This window comes from Emydura macquarii, unplaced genomic scaffold (assembly GCF_026122565.2).
Source record: "Emydura macquarii macquarii isolate MOO-44397 ecotype Brisbane River unplaced genomic scaffold, CSIRO-AGI_Emac_v2 contig_1363, whole genome shotgun sequence".
NCBI lineage: Eukaryota > Metazoa > Chordata > Testudines > Chelidae > Emydura > Emydura macquarii.
In genome coordinates, this window is record NW_027131500.1 from 13,448,205 (window position 1) to 13,471,231 (window position 23,027).

General features: G+C 39.4%; 1 protein-coding gene across 4 annotated transcripts in view; it reads right to left on the reverse strand.

Moving 5' to 3' along the window:
- The window catches only part of KLHL2 (kelch like family member 2), a 102,185-nt gene that overhangs the window by 9,844 nt on the left and 69,314 nt on the right, over positions 1 to 23,027 (reverse strand). For all 4 annotated transcript variants that reach the window (XR_010920487.1, XM_067551790.1, XM_067551791.1 and 1 more), the window contains 4 exons: positions 7,845 to 7,954; positions 6,143 to 6,259; positions 5,115 to 5,264; positions 1,555 to 1,672 (listed from right to left, as the gene is read on the reverse strand). Coding sequence is in view for 3 of the 4 variants with exons in the window: in XM_067551790.1 (XP_067407891.1) it covers positions 1,555 to 1,672; positions 5,115 to 5,264; positions 6,143 to 6,259; positions 7,845 to 7,954 (495 nt within the window). In the remaining variant the exon portion in view is untranslated. The remainder of the gene's footprint in view (positions 1 to 1,554; positions 1,673 to 5,114; positions 5,265 to 6,142; positions 6,260 to 7,844; positions 7,955 to 23,027) is intronic.

The window sequence follows — 23,027 nt, forward strand, 5'->3', positions numbered from 1 at the left end:
TCAGTGTTTAATTTGTAATAATTTATAATATGCTTTTTCTTACATTATCAGGTTTTTAATGACACTTTATTCAGATTAAGTGTTACATTTTACATGATATTGACACATACAAAAATGTTGTGTAGTCTGGATTCATCTCCATTTACAGCTCCTCAAGTATATTACATTAAATGCCTTTTTAAAAAACAATATGTTTATCTAATGGTTCTTGCCATATTCTTAATCTTATTTAACATTAAAACAATGATGCTTACCACTGTAGTATTTGAACATCTCGTATAAATTAATGGATTTATCCTCAGCATTACTGTAGGCCCCAGCAGGCCCTGCGCTGGGATACTGTAATATAGGCCTGAACCAAAGCAAACCTGAACCATGGATACTATGTGAAGCTTAAGGGTTAACTCTTACACTGAGAAAAAGAATAAGAACATCCTGCCTAAACACTTTGTGATTTAACATTTATGACACATTCGGCCCTGCTGTTTGTTATATCCCTAAGTGAATGTTGAAACTTAATTGTGATAATTTGCAAGTAAAGAGAATTGCCCAATGCGTATCGGGAATGTGGTTGATGTGTAAATCATGGGGCAGTGAGAGGGCAAAGAAGATTCCTTATATTTTCTTTTAGTAAAATTGGTGTTAATAGAATTGGTGCAGGTATAAGGATTTTATTATGTTAGTAAGTAAGTACGTACAAGATAATGTACTAATGTAAAGAACTAAAAAATGTAATGATTTTTGGTAAGCATGAATGAGGAATGAATGCAATTTGAGTGCTGAGATAAAACGGTGAGAAAAACAATTGCTGCTTCAAGGACCAGAGGGAGAGAAGAAGTGTTTGTTTAAAGAACTTTACAACCCAGATGGCCAGATCAAGAGAACCCCCGAAAAACAGGGGAATTAACACCCAAAAACAGGAACAGCTGAAGTGTGAGACAGGAACGAAGAAATAATGAGAAAGCTGTCACACTTACATCTTCAAACATAATTGATGTTCTGCATACCTCAAGGAGCATCGTGTCACAACCAACAAGGGTCTGGCTCCAATCTTGTGCCTGAATTACCTGGCGAGTGATTCAGCATGGGCAACAAGGGACTGGTAATTATATCTCTCCTGCAGAACTCTGTGTATGTCTGTGTGTGTGTGAATGAGAGAGTGTTTTATGTTAGGCAATTGTTTGTTTTTTTTTTTAATGTTTCTCTTTTCTGTATTCATAATAAAATGTGGCATACTGCCTTATCTCCTGAATAAGATCCTGCTGTTTATTTTATAATGTTACTGCAAGTTCTATTCTACAGATTGGGAGCTGAGGCACAAAGAGACAAAGACCAAATTTTCAAACATGGACAATCTAAAGTTAGGCATCTAAATCCATATTTTAAAAGTAATTTAAGTAAGTGATCTGAATTTTAGAGGTGATGAGCACTTGCAGCTCCCATTGAAATCTATGCTCAGCACTTTTCAGGGCATGTAGAATAAGTAGTAAAGAAAGAATAAGCATGGCTTCAAATATTGCTGTAGACAGAGCCCTTAGGTTACACATCACATACCTGCTCTACATCTTCTGGAAGGCAATTCAGCCACCTGGTGCCAGCGCTCTTCTTTAAAGTCATAGCATTCCACACTGCGGATGGCCTTTGGTGCCTGTCCTCCAACCACCATCATCAACTACAAGGGAAGCAACCCTGACTGCTTATTTGCATATATGGGAATATTTGAAAGGCATTAGCTAAAGAAAATAAGTTCACTGTACAGCTCAAAATCAAAAGATATTTCATACAAATATATGTATAATATCTTACAAGCTAAGAAAAAATACTGAAACTTGCAATTTGTGATCTCTCCAGCATTTGAGGCAAGAAGACAGAAAGGAGTTGGGGCCTTGTTATAAATGCTATATTATACGGGAAAGATTCAGACTGTCCTGACGTTGTGCCAGGCACAGCTAATCACAGCTGCCTGCAGGTTCTGGATACCAGGTAAGGAATAAAAACATGCCCACACCAATTAGGTACACTTATTTTTAATCACGTCTTACGCTCCAAAGAGCAGAGGGAGACCCTAACGCTCTGCGAAGCGGCTGCAGGGGAATGCCAAGCAATTCAAGTGGGTTCATGGCAGAGTCTCCTTGCATAGCTTGCAATTTAAACTTTTATATACAGCAAAACATATTTATTCTAGGGAACAATAAGCATTGACTAAGTTACAACACACAACCTCCCCCCTCATCCTCTTCCTTGGCACCAAAGCAAGTTACATAACGGATTGTGAAACCAGTCCTATAACCTGTTTACCGTGCACCCAATCCTGACCAAACCATGTCACTATCGCCAGCGTGTCACAACATCTTCCGTGGCCTACTCCTACACCTGACCACACAGGAACAAAGACAAGATGCAATGGATGTAGATTAATTCAGTGTTTCTCAACCTTTTAAGAAGCAAGTACCCTCTAACTTCTGAACATTTTAATAAGTACCCCAACACTCAATTTTCCACGGGATTTTATATTTACCAACTAATGTGAGCCATATGTTGGAAGAAGGGCTGAGTATATAAGGCTGTGATATGACATGTCAGATCTAGTCTGGGTAGGGTTATCAACTTTACAGCAGGGGTGCACAACTCAAGTATGTACCTAGGCTAGAGGTGATGTTGGCAAAAGCTAAGAGGCTTTGAGCGGCATGCCAATGCCGGGGAACATAAAGCACCGCGTCAAATTTTTTGCCATAGATTTGAGGGGAGGAAGGGGTGAGAGAGAAACAGGGAAGGAGAGCAAGAGAGAGAGAGAGAGAGAGACAGGAAAAGGATAACTGGTAAATCTGGGACTGTCATAGTTCTCGGTTTCACTGCTCAGCTAGAGCAGTGAAATTGACAAGTTTTCTGGACACTGGGCTTTGAGTCAGGGACGGGGGCTGCCACCTGGGCAAGTTGCAGGCGGCTGCTGCCTGGCTGCCAGCCCGGGCAGTGGGCGACTGCCACCCAATGCGAGCTGGGGCAGAGGAGGTTTCCACGCCAGCTGGAACCCAGGGATGTGGGCAGGTGGCTGCTGCCCATCTTCAAGCCAGGGTGCTGGAGGCTGTCCCTCGGCTCGGAGTCTGGGCACGGGTGGCTGCTGCCCAGCTCGCGAGACGCAGGAGGCTGCCACCGGGCTCCCACTTGGGAGCTGTGACTGGGTGGAAAGCAGGGGGCTGCCGCCCGCCTCCCACAGAAGCTAGTGGCTGATGCCTGCCTCCCACCTTAGAGCTGGGACCTGGCAGGAAGTGGGCGGCTGCTGCCCGCCTCCCCCAGAGCCGGTGGCTGCTGCTCTCTTCCCAGCTAGGAGCTGTGACCAGGCAGTAAGCAGGGGGCTGCCGCCCGCCTTCCCCAAAAGCCAGCGGCTGCTGCCCACCTCCCAGCTGAGAGCTGTGACAGGTCGGGAAGTGGGGACCTACAGCCCAGCTTCCCCAGAAGACAGCAGCTGCCGCCTGCCTCCCCTTCACTCTGTTTTTCCCCCGAGTACCCCCTGCCCATGTCTCGCATACCCCCAGGGATACACATACCACAGGTTGAAAAACTATGGTTTAATTAAACCACAACTTTAGTCACTTAATATATCTGGAACTAAATCATACAGTCCAGGTCATTATTCTTTCCTTAATCATTTCCACCTATTTGAGAGGTCTGCTGTCAGCCCTTCCCAAGCTGGTTCTAAGCCCATTGCTGGGACTCTGCCATGCTCCCCTCATATGAAGGTTGAGGGAGGGTGGGGAGTGGAAAAAGGTGGAGTTTTCTCCCCACTCTACCAGGCATTAAGGAACCCCAATTCCTCTTTTCCCAGTTTCCTTAGGTGCTGCCTTCCTCTAAATCCACTTCCAACTGGTGATTATCAATGAATCAAATCTCCTCCGTAACAAGTCCTGCACAGGACACCTGCCATCTACTAAGTTGCAACATCCTGACCTAACCTTACCTACCCCACCAGGTCCCAGACCTGCTGCAGGGAAAGTGATAAAAATTCAGCCCGTCAGACAATCTGGCAGTGAGGACAAAATTCCTTCCTAGCCCAAAAGAAAAAAGGTTACTAGTGCAATGCCAACAGCAGATAATAAAAACCTGGTTAGACTCTGATTCGTGGGTGGGTGGGCAGGTGAATGATGCTGATTGGTTATGATGTGAGAGTTCCTTCCAGAATGCATGAGGTATAAATACCTTCCCTCCCTTCTCTGGACATGGTGGGTAAATGCTCCCACTTGGTCTGGCCACTTTCTGTTCCTCCCTTGGCTCCACTCTCTTTTTCCCCTTTCTCATAAGCCAAAAGTGCTCAGGACTCTGACAGGAGCCCCATCTCCTTTTCTTCATCACTCATCACATTCAGTGGTGGTAAGCATATTTTGAAGGAAGCTCAGGATACAGATACTCTGGCAACTTCTGGGGGCAGATTCTGCCCTCAAGTGTAAGAATCCAGCCTCTAGATGAAGTCAGTAAGGATTGTGAATGTGCACCTGAGAGCAGAATCTAGCCTTTGATTTGGTCCTCTTGAGGAAAGACTAGTTGTAAAGCTTCACTGAATGTGCGAAAGTCAGAGGAATGGCCCTGACATCTAGCTACTATTCTGCCATTGCAGAGTTGGAATAACAGTACTGTGATCAAACTTTTTCTCTACTTGGGTGAAAGGAGCCTAGGTATTTAACAACAATATTGTTAGTTGAAAACTAATGAAATTATTTAAAATATTCCAGATGTAGACATCATACTATAATTTTATCCAGCCTTACATTCCCTGCTTCCACCCAAGACCCATAACTTCAGTTCCTAAGATACTACAGCAGCACCATAACTTCTGTGGGGCTCAAAATGGTACAGTTCTATAATGTATTTTCCTTGAGAAGCCAAACACATTAATACCACAGACATGTCTGAGTTTTATAGTCCACAATACATTTCTGTCAGTCAGTTTAGGACCTAAGCTGTTACCACATTGAACCTTTTTCAATGGTTAACAATTCTAGTAGGAAGACTGTGTAATGGAGAACCCCAGTTACAGCCCAGTCCAGTGTTCCACTTTCACCCCAGACTTTAGACAAAATTGGCTACAAAGAAGGCAACATGTTAGAAATTATAGATCTTACCTTTGGAAGGCTTACAGGTGTCCTCAGTCTGGTTCGAGTACTTTTCATCAATGCTCGTTGCTCAGTTGGCAATAAGTGATACTTCATAGCTTCAATGAGGTAATCTTTACATGCACTGCTGTTCTTAACCAACGTCTCCTCTTCAACTCTCTGTGCATTAATTAAAGTTTGACACGGTCTTGGTATGTTAAAGTAAAACACAAATCATAATTTTGAAGAGAAATAAACCTAGATTACAGGGAAAAAAAAATGAATCATTGAATTTGTAAATTATAGCCCAGCCAGGGAGAACCTGGAAACACCATGATGTTTATATGTCAAGTACCTGGGGAAAACATGGGAAAATACAGACCTTTCTAATTATTAAATGGAAGATATAATTTTAGTCATTTTCCTGATGGTCAAGCAGATTTCTAGTATTTTCAAATCACAATGTGAGACTCAGTTAAAAAGAACTATTTGATCAAGAGAATCCCATTAAACAGAAACACAGAAAAATAGCAAAGAAACAGAGTGAAGACATTCAGACCACCAAAGATTATATTTCTAACGTAAATAACGTTTAATTGACCAAGATGCCCATTAATCAGACCTTATGCTCAAAGTGATATCCTTACAAAATTTGAAAAACTGTGGCATATCTATCCTACATAAAATGGACTTACTTTGACACTGAATTCTACACATTTAAAAATGATAGATGTGCTATATAAGGGATTACATTACAAAAGAAAGCCCAAACCTAAAGTCAATATAAATATATGAATATTAATCTATGTATTAAGGAAGCATTCATTTGAAACTATTTGTACAGCATTACAATTAAACTAAAACACAATTAAATTACTCTGATGTGATATCAATTTTTGCTATCCATCATTTGATTCAATGAGAGTTTATTTCCAATTATTTGTTGACTTGCATAATTACACTGCCTTTATAATTTAGAATTAGACTGCTGGCATACAGGATCATAGTAAAACGAGTGTGTGTAAATTCTCGCAATAATTCTTATTCTTTTTGCTTACCTGAACTAAATATTCCCGGGAAAGCAAAGGCAGCCGAACATGTTCCATCAGGCGTGCCATTAGCTCTTGCCTCACATCTTTGTCATGGTTTACCCATGCTATCACAGCTTCAAATACCTTCCAGAAAACAAAACACCTGCCATGAGTCCCCACTTGTTTTACAAATTCATCAGTATGAAAGTACAAGTGTATCCCCAAAGCCAACTTTCACTTCAACTAAAGCTCCTGAAGCATAAAAATAGTTGGCCACTCCAATCCTTTCAAAATATTTAACATTTTCAAACATTCAGACATTTCAGACATTGTCAAAATGGAAATTAGGAAATCTGTCAACAAACCTAATCTGAACTTTCCCCATAGGAACTAATTTAGTTAGTGTTGTAAACTCAGTTAAAACCTGTAAGGGAGCAATACAGCAGCTAAGTAAACATATTTGCCTGCCCTGCTTTCTCTTCAGGTCCTAAAATCTGGAACTACCATCCATAACTAGTTCCCCCACATCTTGCTGGTGTTTTCATACTAGACTCTCACTAGAGTCTGGAACCAACCAATCAGGGCAAGGCAAGTGTAATTTCTCCCTCACGGCACAGTATTTCTCTGTGTAAAATCAGGCAATTAAAACTTTAAGTGTCTTTCTAAAGACAGACCTTTGTATATTAAAACCAAGCACTTCTGAGTAGGAGAAAACTAGACAATTTCAGGACACCATGGGAATAGCAACATGACATCAGTTCTAAGAGGATGGCTGTGCCTTCTATGCTCAGAAAGACTTTAAAATGTTTTTTTTTTAGTTTATATAAAGCATGTGTGACCATTTGGCCATAGATCTTGTGTTCAAATATGCTTAGATGTATTAAGTGTGCCTGAACAGGGAGATTCAGCCTCCTCTGGGAACAGATGTTATGGGATGGCCACAGCTCTCCTGAGAGAGATCACATTTGAATGGAAAAAACGTATGTATAGGTTCGAAATGAAAATATCTGTAAATCAAATTAGTCAGGTGTTTGTTAAAGGCCAAGTGTTGGTCCCAGTGAAATTAGTGGGAGTTCTGCCTTTGACTTCAACGGGACCAAGATCTGGCTGCATGGGAGAACATAAAGGTACGTTATATATACAGCTATCTAGCAATCCCTTTTGCAACCTATTTTTGGTTTTGTTAGCGTGTTGGTTTTTTTTCAACTGGGATATTTATTTCTTAAATCTGAAGACCAATCTGGCTTGACAGCTGTCCACTTTGGTACCTCTTACCTTAAAGGTATCAGGTATATATAGATTCTTCAAAACCACTCTTTTGAATTATTAAATTAAAGCAAACCCGACCAATTTATTGTATGTCCTCTTGTTAGCCAATTACTACATACACATTCCTGTATTAACACACATGTACTGATTTGTACACACATGTACTCCCAAAGATGGGAGCTTTAATTTTTTAACTATGAGTCAACTGGTTAAATGCATTCTTAGAATCCTTAAAAGCTCAAATCTGTCAAGGGATTAATTAAAAGGTTTAACACCTTGACAGAATTTCTGTAAAACTCCTTAAGTGCAGAGGACACCATATGTGTGTAACCGAATGAACCATTTTAATGAAGGATTAACAAAAAAAAGTCCATCAAAAAATTACATAAGATCTGTGAAGAATGGCCAATATTTTTTGACTGTCCAAAATGAAGAAATAAATTCGATAGATGAACCTTACCTTCTCCTCTGACGCAATCGTCAGTTTGTCACTGGATATTAAACTGCACACTTGTTCTACACCAAGGTTGAGGAATTCTTCACTAAGTATGACATCAGAAAAATGCTGTTCTGTTTAGAAAACAATTCTCTTTAACATACACCACTGAGCATAGTTTGTAAGCAGCAATAAAACAATAGCATGAAAAGCAAGACCGATTTAGCATACATGGTACTTGGTAAGGTCTATAAACAATACCTTATTATGCAGTATTCTCTAGCACCTCAAGTTTTGATCATTGCCTTCACACAAGCAGAATAGGCAATTTTTATATACATTTTCACAGAGGCAAAAGTTATTTTTAAAGTTAAATTTAAATGTTTTGTAAAAATAACTTTTAATGTTTTACAGTAATGACACTAAAATTTAGAAGCAATTTTCATAGTGATTAAACAGATTTTTTTCAGTATCACTTTAAGATGTTCTTTGAAAGTCAAGTTAGCACACCACTTGCCCGTGGAGAATGCCTTATTTTAAGATCCCTTGCTCATTTTTTACTAATTTTATATTGGAAAGTGTATACAAATATTTCAAACAAATACGACATGAATGTGCATTTAGAGATTGTTGGAATATATACTTAAAGCCTGTAGTACAATTCTCAACATTAACAGTAGTTTTGCCCAGTCAGCATTCTAGAAGTGATCACAGTGACTTGCATTTGATGTGCACTTCTGAAGTGACGTGTGCCCTGCTCAAGCAGATGAAGCTTGAACTGAGAGAGAAAGTTTTGCACAAAGCACTTATCCAGAATGTGACTCTCTCCTAAGCAGAAGAGGCAACAGCTGTGTACCTCCTGCAGGGAGATCAGCCCATCATAGGCTAGGATAGGCAGGATTTACACCCTGAAGATTTGGATTCTGCCATGAGGTGCAGCAGTTGGTACAAAAAGTGTCTCGTCCCTCTGTATGGAAGAGAAGGCTGATGGATTTAAAAAAAATTTTTTTTTTTGGAACATCCTTTATTAAAAAAGCATGAAGATGGAATTGTTCACTAAATGCATTGAAAAAACTGGTTTAGGATCTCTGAAGAGACGAATGGGAGCAACACAGTCGCTTATAAATAAGTATAAAGGATAGCCTCAGGGTTATCATCTGGAATTTTTCTCATCACTTATGCCTAACAGACAAGAGACAATTTGATGTTAGGAATTTAAAATTCACTTTGAAGTGACAGAAAGTAAAAAGACCAGCCAGGAGTAGACAAACATTAAAAACAAAGTTGTATTTTTAAAGCCTTTTCTAGTATTATATGATACAGTTCTTCATACTTGACATACATTACCACAGATAAAGATGTTTAAGACAGAGTTATAAAGAATGCTGAAGGTTTCTAGGTTGAGAAGTCTGATATTTCAGTAAAGCACATACACACATCTTCAGTAACTCCCTACGCTAAAATCTTTTGATGAATATTTAAACAAATTTTAACAAAAACAAGTGACTATAAAACATAGGAAATGCCATACTGGATCATGGCATTTAGTCCATTATGATGTCTCTGATCATGGGAGCTCCAGATGCTTTAGAGAAAGGTGCAAGAAACCATACAGTAAGCAGATGTAGGATAATCTCTGCTCTCCTTCCCCCACATAGCCAGTCCCCACATTTGATGGTCTCACTCTAATCCTCAGTGGTTAGAGATTGGTTTAAATCCAGAAGCATGAGATTTGATTTCCCTTCTATACTCTGTTTCATTAACTATAACAAAAACATCCAGAGTTGTCATCAATAAGAGCATCCAATCCCTCTTGGAATTTCCCTAAATTCTTGACCTCAGTGACATCCTGGGGCAATGAGTTCTTCAATCTGATTACATGTTGAGTGAAAAAGTATTACTTTTAATAATTTCTGAATCTGCCATCTTTCTATTTCATTGAATGTCCCCTAGTTCTTGTGGTATGAGATAAAGAGAATAGAAGCTCCTGATCTACCTCTTTATACCATTTATTATTTTATATACTTTTCTCATGTCTCCTTTTATGCTTTCCCTGTCTCAGATAACCAACCCCAGTCTTTTCAATGTCTCATCATATGAGTGCTTCCATGCCCCTTATCATTCTCATCACCCTTCTCTGAACCTCCTCTAATTCTGCAATAACCTTCCTGAGATGGGATGACCAGTACTGCTCACATTACTCCAGACAGGGCTGTAACATTAATTTATATAACAATATTACAAAGTTTTCTCTATGATTCTCCATCCTTTTATGTAGCCTAACGCGGTTTGCTTTTTTTGACTGCACCTGTACATTGAGCAGAGGTCTTGGTTGAGGTGCCCACAACAATGCCCAGGTCCCTTTCCTGAGCTGATACAGTTAATTTAGACTCTTGTAAGGTGTATGAGTATTGAAATAAAAATGTTCTCCATACACAACTAGTAAATAAGCTGAACCAAAATAATTGCATGAGTTACTTTGTGTGAACATATTTGTCATTTAAAGCAGTAAGCTTGACAAAGCTATTTGAAACAAATCCTTTACTAGCAAAATATCTTGGTTGGATTCAAGTAGATATTTCAGTGAAAGTTTCTGCTCCCAAGAAAATCTAATGTGCAAATCCATGAGTAGGCTCTAAAGCAAATTGATAGATTTACCCACAAAGTAAAGTAAGGGCATGGAGAAATTTTCCACCTCTCCTGTCCTCGTTTTTTAAGCCATGTAGGGATATACACAGAGTTTATAGAATCCCAAGACTTCCTAGAGAATAAAAGGGTTGGCAGCCAAGGCCTATGGAATGATCTGGGGCACAGGCCAGTCGTGGAGATGTACATAAAAGAGGTGGGGAAGAGGCATTGAGATTGCAAGGGAGAGGAAGGAAGCAGAGCAGGCGAAGTGGCTATCCTTAAATGAATCTAATCCAACCCTTAAAGAAAGGTTAGGTACAGAAGCCCTGGTTCATCCTTTCCTAATAAAACCAATCAAGATAAATAAGCATCCATGCAATACAAGTACCCAATTTATTCTATAATCAATAGTGTGATGTAAACAATTTTTTAAAAAGTGATCTGGAGTTACGCAGTACCATAGATTTACTTAGTACTTTACAGAATAGGAAGAGACATGTTCCTTGCTCAGAAGAAAGATTACAATCTGAACAAAAGATAAAATGCACAGAATGAGAACTCAAGAAATGTTATCGATGAGAAAAATCAATGTAGAAAGGAGTCTAAAGGAAAGAAACAGATTTTAGAAAGGAGCTGGACAAAAAGAAAGCAGGTGCTTGAAGAAGAGGGAAACTGTTTTAAGCAAAGGGGTTGGTATGCAGTAAGACACAAAATAAGGCATAAAGCCAAAAATGAGCAGATAAAAGTCAAGAAAGGAGAAATGAGAACAAATAACCCACAAGACAGTCAATAGCTACAAGAATTCAGGTTCTGGAGTGCTGCTGGTAGCAGAGAAAAGTTATGAACCTGCAGCCTGATGCACTAGTGACAAAGGAGAACTTCAGCACAGGAGGTGGATAAATTCTACAGCTACGAAAAAAGGAAAAGCTGTTATCTGCTGCCTCTTTAGAGTTAGCTGGTTGCCTAGGAGATCTTGTCAACTGTTTGATACGTATCTTGCTGGGAGAAAACAAGTGAAATTGCAGCTAAATGAATTATTCAGAATAATGAGAAACCAAAATAGGAAGAACCCAGTGAATGGGATCACTTTTAATAGTTCATCAACAATAATTTAATCTAAAGATGCTACAGTGCTGAAGATAGAAGACATAACTGCCTTCATATAGTATATGATGCTTAAGAAATCTCTTTGGTACTGCTATAACCAAACCGTCTGTATGCTTCAGATTAACGAACAGAGCCACAAAGGGTTAGCATAATCTTAATTTGAAATTAAGTGAACCATATTTCCATCCCTAACCATTAAAAAATAATAAGCCATGTCCCAAAAGTATGACTGGATTAAAATTTGAGATAAAAAAAAAAAAAAAGGTTGGAGATTCTATTTGCTTTCTATCTTCTGAGTCTTTAAGCATTCACATTTTCAAGATTCTCTGCAACTATGAGGGCTAGAAAAGCACTATTTTTCTAACATGAAAGCTGAGGTTCTCATGTGATCACTAACTTCAGGATTTGGGGCTTTTTAAACACCAAATATCACAAAACAGGCAACACAATTGCAAGAGTTGGCAACTCTAGCACTAGCCCTAATCTTACTTCAAAGGAATAGTCTATACTTCTTGTAAAACTGCTGCATGAAACCATAACTCGGCTGTGTTTTGATTTTAACGGTTTCATTGTAAAGCTTTACCTCAATCTTCTACCCTTCCAGGTTCCCCAGAAATTCCTGCTTCTAGAGTGACAGGTAGAACTGGCTGGGGAGCACTGTTCCATCAGAAAATGCTAATTTGGTGAAACTGAAACATCCCATGGAGATGTGTTGATTTCAATGAATTTCCATTTGAAACCTGCTCTAGTTTCCTGCCAGCTTGCCCAGCAACCTGAGTTGCCTGGGGAGCCAACTGGCTCAGGCGCTAGAAAAGCCTCGGCTCCCAAGCTCCCAGCTCCTCAGCACCCTGCTTGGTGGACTGTCACAGAGCAAGGCCTTCCAGCTCCCTGTCAGCTGTCAGGCAGAATTTGTTTTGAAATTATTAAAATTAAACGTTTTGGATTTTTTTTAAATCAATTTTCTTCAAATTTCTGTTTCTGGTCATTTTGAAATGTTTTGTTTTCATTCCTAATCAGAACAAAAACAAAATCTGAAATCCTCTACAAAATGGAATTACCATTGTCCACCCAGCTCTAGTGGCAGGTACTCTGCTGATATTCATATGATGCCGTGTCATGAGGATAGCCTCTTCTGAAGTGTTCCAATAATCTGGGACACTTCAAGAGCGGTGTAAGAATCAGGGAAGATTTGAAGCTTATCAGGTTCAGGGAGAAACTAAGAGGAAGGAGAATAACAAGAAACTTCTAGCAGGATGGAGAAGGGTAGTAGCTGAACGATTGGAAGTATAGAAGCCAAAGCTGGAGGGAATGGAGCAGGGACTGAGGATAAGAAAAGCAAAGCCTGAGAGGAACTGAAGCTGCTATTAGGCTCTATCCTCTTCCTCGCATCATCTGCTAGAGATAGTGCCATTTGCCCTGCATATTCCACATCCAGGGGCAGTCAACAGTTGCCCTGTTATTTGTACCTGCCAGAAGTCACCACTGGCAACGTCTGACTTTAGGGATATAGACATCAGCAGTCCCATTTCCCAGGAGAAACTGTGTATTTGAAAGCTACACAAGAAACAGATTATGCAACAAATATTTGCATATTTTGTGGTATTTGAATTTTTTGCTTATGATTTGACTAACTACTTCTCTGTATGTGTATTTAGTTTAGTAAAGATTTACTGAACCTCTCTTGGCTGAAAATTGGTTTGCAGAATCTCTGTGGGAAGAGTGGTTTGGAGGCTAGCATAGCCCATCTGCTGCTTGGTTTATGAAAATTACTGTTTGTCTCCTAAATTTGTCTCCATGTGTGATCTGCTATTCAGGACAGCATAGATACATGTTCTATCATTAACTGATTTAAACCATTTATGGCTATTTTATATGATTCTGTATTTGCATCTTTAAAATATATCTCAGAAATTGAAGGCATTACCACAACTTTGTAGCACCAAGCTTATTTAAGATTTTTGTAAATCTTCAGGAGACTTCACACACAGGCTTCCCCCGCACACCCCAGAAAACTTGTCAGAAGAGGACTCCTAACAGAGCTCATCAAAGCCACTAGACACAAAATAACGACTGAGGAACCATTTATGGTAGCTCCCTATCCCATCTCAAGGCTTTGTATGCTTTTATCACTGTTGGCCTGTGGAGCAAGACACAGCAACCAGAATCTGAAGTTTCACATATCTTTTGACCATTTTTGGGTAGTATTTCCAGTCAAACAGAATATTACTAACCTAGCTGGAGTGCTATTTTCAAAGCTTTTCCTCTGACAATGCTAGGAGGATGCACTTCTGTTCTTCCAGAAGCATAACCTTTTACTTTACCAACAACAGTTCACTTTATATATATTTGCATTAAGAGTTTAAGAGAAATGCTAGATCAGTGCTTCTCAAATTGTAGGGTGTGCTCCATGGTGGGGATAGAAAGAACTGATCAGGTGGACAAGGGTTGACCTCAGTTATTCCCCAGAGCCTCAGCTGTCATTTGAAAAGAAATATCTAGCTGTTATATTTATAAAGAATACCTTCAAATTGTGAAATGAATATAAAATATATTATGGTGTCTCACTGTGTTTGCAAAAAACCTGAAACAATTACTCAGAGGTCTGAACTATTCATTTCAATACGTGCTAACTCAGATGCCAATGATTATAGTTAACAATGTCAACATTTAAAAAATATTTAACTGCTCAAAGCATGTAGGAAAAAAGATCTCCACAAGAGCTGCTGACAGAGTGTGCATGTGTGGGTGGGAGGTATGCTGCACAGAAAATTAAAAGTATCTGTAACTTTCTCATGTATGGCAAGGTTGCAGGGGAGGGGGAACAATTTGTTTCAATTTCCTAAAGGGAGTACTACTTTCAAAAGTTTGGGATACAATGAGCTAGGTGATTTGGGGAACTCAAACTATGTCAGTGCCTCATTCTGAAGCCAGCAGAGTCTGGACAGGCTGTAGAAACAGGTACGTGAACCTCTGGGAAAGGGAACAACCTACATCTCTTTAGCAACTCTGTAGGTCAGCTCAAGAACCCTGGTGATGGGCTTTGATGGAAGTCACATCCAGGCCACCTCAGCTGGATGAACAGCCAGCCTGATGAAAGAAAAGGAAAGCTCACTGAAATATACTGGTAATGCTTTGGCTTACCCAATACCCCAGGAAAGAAAATAGATAATTCTACTTAAATGCAGTTTTGAAGAAGTTCATCTGAATGACAATGATAAATACCATGAATTAAATCAATTGAATCACACTTCTCTTTAGCAAGCATATGGATTATCAATGGACCTCTTGCAGCTGTAGGACTCATCTCTTCTCAAATGAAGATGTTGGCAGTATCATGGGTAGCCCCACAGCTTTGACACCTCTGCCTTTTTTCATTTTGATAGAAGACCCTTTTTAAAATATCCTAGATTTGAAGATTAAATAGTCTCTTCAATTCTTAGTATCAGTCACAGCAGATGAAGAATACAACAGCTGGTGAAAGTTAGTTGTTAAATTGATTATCTGAATTTTATATTATTACCATAAAGTACAAAATGCCATTACCATAAAGGACAAAAAGGTTTAGGTGATGGCCTAGCTGATGGCCATAAACTAGTTAAATAATAATGCATCCTACTGATGTAAGGAGGACTTATTCTGCCAACTTGGACAGTCAGATGTTAAATATTCCAGGTGAATAAAAAAAAATCTAATTTATGTGATTTTTTTATGTTTAAATAACTGCATTTTGGAACACTCTACAAAATCATAGCAACAAGGATAAAAGCAGCATAGCAACAGAAATTACTGCTCAAACTAGAATTAGAAAAATGTTTTTGCTAAAACGTGTCCTTTAAGTGAAGTGTTCCAGATTTTACACAAGAATAGTCTATTTAGAAATACACATTTTCAATTCCACTCAGTGCTCATGAAAAGTGGCAGATTGATAGCACTGGAATCAGAAGTCTTTTGACCTACAGAGCTGGTACAATACAGTATAGCACATGCTGCAACAATACAAACTTCTCAGATTGCCCTACCAATCCACTTAATCCCTAACCTGGAATGACCACTTTCTAGAGTGAGAAAATCTTTCAGTCTGAATGCCCATTCATTCCTTGATCTCCACTGAAAGTGACAGGAAAACACCCATTGAAAGCTCCCATCAACTACATTCTTTCATTAGCCAATAGGTTTGTTGACAAGTGAAGTATTTTCTTTATGAAAAAGAGATGAATTGTTTCCACAGTATTTACTCTCTGGCCCTTTGATGGTTATGAGAGTCTGAGTAGGAATACATTCTGGAACTCCAGCATGGCTGTGACTGACTACCGACTAACAACTGGATTTTTTACTGGAGAGAAAATATTGGTGCAACAGAAGTTAACTCCAAGTGATTTATACCTATGTCAGCTATTTAAAAGAAGCCTCACCATATATGTCATCGTGTGAATACAGCAATTTCCTGGACATGTCACTCAATTCTAGTCTTATTGTTAATATTGAAAACTTCTAAAACTATTCTACTCTTCAACTTCATAACTCCTCTGCATTAGTTCAGGCACTGTAAAGGTACTTAACCTTAGCGTCTATAGTTGTAATATGTTATAAATGGTGATAACTGTTAAACAAGAAATATTGTCAGGAGCTTGTTATCTCCCACTACAGTAAAGCCACTGCATGATAGTATGGCAATAGCACTAATTTATTTTTAATCTAGATAATAGTTCCATTTCCTGTTAGGTGGTTTAAAGAAAGTCTCCTCAAGGAATATTAGAAATGCAGAATAATCAAAGGGCATAAGATGAGGAACAGCCATTTCACATCTATCAATGCAGAGTTTTTTCAGGCTCATAAAAACAATAGTATAATTTAAATGAACCATTTCATTTCTTGATATCCAAGATGCAAATTTTTATCAGTGTTTATTCTAACAAGCAATGAGTAAGAATAGAATAAATAAAATGCACAGTTCTGCCACAAACACTCAATAGGTAACATCTAAGGCATTTCAATGCTTAAACATTTTTCTGACAGTTAAACAATTAGCAACCTTTTTTTGAAATATCAAAGGCATGGACTAGTTACATTGACACTGACCAGATCATACATAAAATAGATCATCACTTCCAAGACTGACTCTTCATTCTGCCTCCCTATCTAATGACATTCCCTGCTGCCTTAAAAACCAACCACAATGCCTGCAATCTCTGTAAAGGTGGAAGAATAGGCAGCATCTTTCAGGATGACAAAATAGAGCAGTAAATGGTCTTTGTGAAACATTTATAGTACATTTCTAGTTTAATTGAAGAGTAAGGCAAAGATATTTGTGTGTTCCATTTTAAAACCCACTGCGCAGAAATAGCACAACCAGCTGGTTTGGCCTAGGAGCTAGTGGAAGGGGGCCCAGTGAGATTCCAATAATTAGATGCCAAAAAGAAAACCACATTTATGAAAGAAGTGGATTTTAAGGAGAAATTCAAAAGAAATGGAGGTGCTTGGATTAGGGGGAGAGGGAGGATATTCCAAGCACAAAACAAAGTAGTAAATAAACGAAAGTAGTTAGAGAGGATATGAAAAAAGAAATGCAAGTTGGGCCAGAGCTGTGCTGAACCTTACAGGTGAGGCTGAGACACTTGAACTCGATTCAGAAGGAAAAGGAAGATAGTGAAAGTAATGATGTGGTCTGAGCAGTAAGTAGAGTTTTCAATAAAACAGAGAGGGGAGAAGTGGCATAAGAGGATCAGAGAAAGTGGATACAGTAGGGACAGAAAAGTCAATTTATGGGAAGAAGCAATAAAACTCAGCAAAAGCTTGTTTGTGTGGGGAGGGGAGAAGGGAATTAAAGATTGTAAGTTTATGAACCTGAACAACAAGATGGATGCTGAAATCACGAGCAGTGATGGACAATGTGTATGGAAGGAATGTGCGTGGAAGAAAAGGGGAGTTTTGTTTTGTTTTTGTTTTTTTGGGGGGGGGGGGGTTGTTTTTTTTCCTTTTAGTGGAAAGCAACTCAGCTCTAGACATGTTGAACCTGAAGTGGAAGTGAAACATACAAGAGACACTGAAAAGACAGGGAAGATTTGTGACTGGACAGGTAGTGAAAGTTCCAGGTACAGAGGTACATTTGGGACTTCCTTACAATTCATAACAACTGTAATATATATAAATACCTATCACAGCAGGTATTTGGATATGCTATTTGTTGAAGCGTACTGATGTAACAACTGGTAGGTGAACTGGAACCCAACTAGAGATTTTGATCACTATAGCAACTTTTCATTGATTTCAGCAGTGTCTACAGGCCTCAGATCAAGTCAGAGCCCCATTGTGCAATACACAGTACCAACAAGTGATATGACAGTCCCTCCCCCAACTAGATAGAAATGTTTGTTTTATTAAAATAGGTCTGTTGCATAAATTTACAGTTTCCAGGCAAGTGAGAGCAGCCGAACAAGGACAATGAACCTCAAAAAAGCAGACTAACAAACTCAGAGAACTGGTAAGTAAGGACTCATGGGAAGAAAATCTAAAGGGATAAAGGATTCAGGAGACTGGCAGCTTCTCAAGGATACAATATTAAAGGCATAACTGTACATTTTCTTGATGCAAAGGAAAAACAGGAAGAAGACGCAGCAGCAGCCAATATGGCTCCATCAGGAACTCTTTAATGACCTGAAAATCAAAAAGGAATCTTACAAAAAATGGAAACAATGGACAGAAGAATAGCACACACATGTAGGGACAAAATCAGAAAGGCTAAAGCACAAAATGAGTTACACCTAGCAAAGAACATAAATGGCAATAAGAAGGGGTTCTTTAAATACATTAGGAGTAAGAGAAAGACGAAGGAACGATGAAGGTCCTCTGCTTAGCAGGGATGGAGAGCTAGTAACTGATGATGAGCGGAAGGCTGCTTTAATACCCATTTTGCTTCAGTCTTCACTAAAAGGACTAAAAGAGTTTGTGGTGGCCAGATACTCAGCAATAAATATTAACATGGGGGAATGAATGCAAGCCACAATAGGATAAGAACAAGTTGAACATTTTTTAGATAGGTAAGATGTATTCAAATCAGCAGAGTCTGATGAAATTCATTCCAGGGAATTTAAGGATCTAACTGAAGCAATCTCTGAACTGTTAGCAATTATTTTTAAGAATTCATGAGGGCGGGTGAGGTCCCAGAGGACTGGAGAAGGGCAAACATACTACCTAGTTTTTGAAAGGGGAAACAAAGAGGACTCAAAAAACTATAGACCAACCAGCCTAACTTTGATATCTGGAAAGATACTGGAACAAATTATTTAACAATCATCTTTGTAAGCACCTAAAGGATGACAGGGTTATAAGGAATGGCCAACATAAATTTGTCAAGAACAAATCAACACAAACCAACCTAATTTCCTTCTTTGACTGGGTTACTGGCCTAGTGGATGGGGGGGAAGCAATAGACATTATATATCTTCATCTTAGTAAAGCTTCTGACATACTCCCAACGATACTCTCATACGCAAACTAGGGAAATGTGGTCTACATGAAACTATTATTAGGTGGGCACACATCTAGTTGAAAAGCCGTATTCAAAGAATAGTTATCAATTGCTCACTGTCAAACTGCTGGGGACATATCTAGTGGAGCCCACAGATGTCAGTGTTGAGTCCGATACTATTCAATACTTTCATTAATGAGTTGGATAATGGAGTGGAGACTATGCTTATACAATTTGCAGGTAACACCACTCAGGGAGCGAGCTGCAAGCACTTTGGAGGAAGGAATAGAATTCAGGATGACTGAGACAAATTGGAGAATTGGTCTGAACAGAACAAGATGAAATTCAATAAAGATAAGTGCAAAGTACTTCACTTGGGAAGGAAAAATCAAAAGAACAATTACAAAATGGAGAATAACTGGCTAGATAGTAGTACTGCTCTGACAGTCTGCATCCCTGTGTTCACCCTTTTTACAAAACTATAATGTATTGTGTACAAAGTATGCCTTGTGAGGTATCACTTGAAAACTCAATGTGCTGATCATTATTGTCCTGGTAAAATGTGTGTGGCAACATTGTATGTAAAGTTATAAGATTCTACTGTATAACGTTACTGAGACAAATTCCAAGTTTAGAAAAGCAAGCACAAATCAGTTCCTCAATGATAAAAGGCAAACCAAGCCTAAACTTGGTGCCAACAAAATCAGATGAACTATCTATCACCTGGTTAAGTGGCCATTCTTTGGGCGGAAAAAGGGTGAGAATGAACTGGAAACAACTGGAAGTTACTGTCCCACAGACTTTCTGTGTTCTGAACCCCATCTAGAGATGATTCTCAAAGAGAAAAAGGATAAAAATGAGGAACAGATGCCCCAAATCATCTCTCCCTTCATCTCTACTCATAGCATCGATAACACTTGAAGGACAAAGGAAGTTCATTGGAATGGAAAGGGATCCTGGCTGAAAGATTCAGCCAGTAAGACTGCTAGAGTATGTGGTGAGAGAGACTTTATTTTAATTGATTTAGCTTGTTAAGTTAGATATTGTGTTTTATCTTTTATTTTCTTGTAACCAATTCTGACTCTTATCCCTCATTACTTGTAATCATTTAAAATCTGTGTCTTTCTGTAGTTGTTAAACTTATTTTATAGTTTTACCTAAACCAGCATGTGTTCAGATTCAAGAAATTTCATTTGGGATAACAGGATTTGTGCATATCATTTTCTGTTAATGAAATGAAGGACTTTATATGAGCTTGTATTGTCCAGGAGGGGCTAGGCAATACAAGATGTACATTTTTGGAGGAAAGTCTGGGACTGGAAATTGCGGGTGTTGCCCTGCAGTGTAATCCATGGGTGGCTGGCTATAGCACTCAGACAGTATAGCTGGGAATGATTTACATGCTGGAGGCTGTGTGTGGGTGTGTGACGCAGTGTAAATGGCACCCCAGGTTGGAGAATTGAGGGGACACAGTAGTCCATCAGTCCAGATTGTACCTTGCTTTTTACAACTGCTGAAAAGGATCTGGGGATTACAAACTGAATATGAGTCAACAATGTGATGCAGTTGCAAAAATGGCAAACAGTCTTGGGGTGTATTAACAGGAGTGCTGTATGTAAAACATGGGAGATTATAATCCCTGCTCTACTTGGTGCAGGTGAGGCCTCAGCTGGAGTACTGAGTCCAGTTCTAGGCATCATACTTTAGAAAGATGTGGACAAACTGGAGAGAATCCAGAAGAGAACAAAAAAACATGAAAACATGTTTAGAAAACAGGATCTATAAGGAAAGCTATAAAGAACCATATTTAGTCTTGAGAAAACTAGATTGAATGGGGGACCGGACAACAATGTTCAAATATGCTAAGGGCTGTTATAAAGAAGATTGTGATCAATTGTTCTACATGTCCACTGAAGGTAGGACAAGTAATAATGGGCTTAATCTGCAGCAAGGAAGATTTAGGATACACATTAGGAAAAACTTTCTAGCTATAAGTGTAGTTAAGCTCCGGAATAGGCTTCCAAGGGAGGTTGTAGAATCCCCATCTGTGATGGGGTATACACCCACTTCAGTCCTGAAAGACCTGAGTTAGACCAGGCAGGTCCAATCAACCAATTCAGCTGTAATGGGGGAGATTTAAGCTGTGTGGAAGAAGCTCAACTGTGAGGGAACAGACAGGGCTTCTATAAAGCCAGGAGGCTGGCAATAATGAGGATGAAACTGCAGTCTCTCTTCTTGAGGTAAGGGAGAAGGAAGGGGAGGATATGAACCCGAGAAAAGGGATAGGAATCTACAAAGAAAGGTTTACCTAGTTCGCCAAAGAGAGAGGGGTCTGACTAGGAAGGCTGGTGAAGGAGCAGCTTAAAGGAGCATGACAGGAAGTAGTCCAGGAAAGAGAGCAATAAGATTGGTGAAGACCCAGAACATAACTGCTTGCTATAGAGTCCTGAACTGAAACCCAGAGCAGAGGGTGGGCCTGGGTTTCCCTACCATCCAAGGCAGAATGGTATTGCTTGGGGCAGTGACTGAATAGACTACATGAAATATAGCAGGAGTGACATAGCCAGGGCAGTGGGCATGAAGACTGCCTGATGCTGCTTGAGCAGAAAGATATTGAAGACCTCTCCCAGAAGGGGAAATCACAGTGTGACCTGGTCGGAGGGTTGAGCCACAAAGCAGCCATACTGCAATCCCGTGAGCAGAAAGAGAGCTGCAACGGTGAGAGAAGAAAGGGAGCACTGAACCAGGTGGAACTAATCCCCAGAATTGGCCAAAGGGGACACCATTCAGTGGTGAGTAGAGCACCCCGACACCATCACTGGAAATTTTTAAGAACAGATTAGAAAAACACTTGTTAGGGATGGTCTAGGTTTATTTGGCCCTACCTCAACATACTGGGCTGGATTTGATGATTTATTAATGTCCCTTCCAGCCCTATGTTTTATGATGGTATAATAAGTTCATAGTGCTTTTAGGACATCTTTTTATTATTCTACAATTTGCAATTCTAAGAAATTCTCAATTACATTGTGTCAGGAAAATATGTAATGAAGTAAAAAAGTAACTGCCTTAGAGCAACAATATACATATCCAAGTATATTAGACAAAATCATTAGACTGCCAATTGCTGATCTGATGATGGATTCTGGAACTACCTCTATCTCAGCTATATTAACCCTGGTAGATTTACAATCTACAGCAGAAAAATTATGGAATATCAATGTATTTACAAATGAGGGATAGCATTAAAACCTCATTTTAGAATATCAAAACTATTGCATTGTATTATATTAATTATATTATATTAGCCTTTATTAAGATCTACACAAAATTTAGTAGGAGGAAAAAATAGGGCAGCTGAGAGTTCTAACCTTCCCCAGCACCTCAGGGAAGCATCCCTACCCAGCAGATGTTCCTCATGGTAGTAGTCCTTGGGGTGTCTCCTGTGGTAGTAAGCTACATTATCAATTCGGAAATGTGGCCCCTTTCTATCTTGTGTTGAGGTAGGAGAGTGGCACTCCACGCACTCTTTTAGTGGCATTTCAAAAACTTTGGGATGGACAGAAAAGATTTTGGGAAGAGAAGCAGACAGTAGGACACCCATCCAGTGCCTTCTCTGCCTCACCTCATCACCTTTCCATGTCATTGGAGCAGCCAGCAGGGTACAGAGACTACACAATATGTTGCCAGTGTGCTTGCAACAATGCTAGTAGAAGTTGTAAAACCAGAGTTCCACTTGTGGCAGCTGATGTGACCACAGCAGTAGCAAGCACACCTGCAGTGAGGCAGCTGCTAAAATGAGCAGCATTCTCCTTAATGTTAATTTCAAAGAAGATCAGCAGAATGTTTTGCTGTGCGCACCCCTGAATACAACAGATTCCTGTCCCTTTCCCCCCCCCCACACCACTCTCAACAACACCTGGCCAATAATTCTGGGGAGAGACAGTAAGGTTATTCTTTGGGAAACACTCCAAACTTATTTTGACTTATGACCCATTTTTACA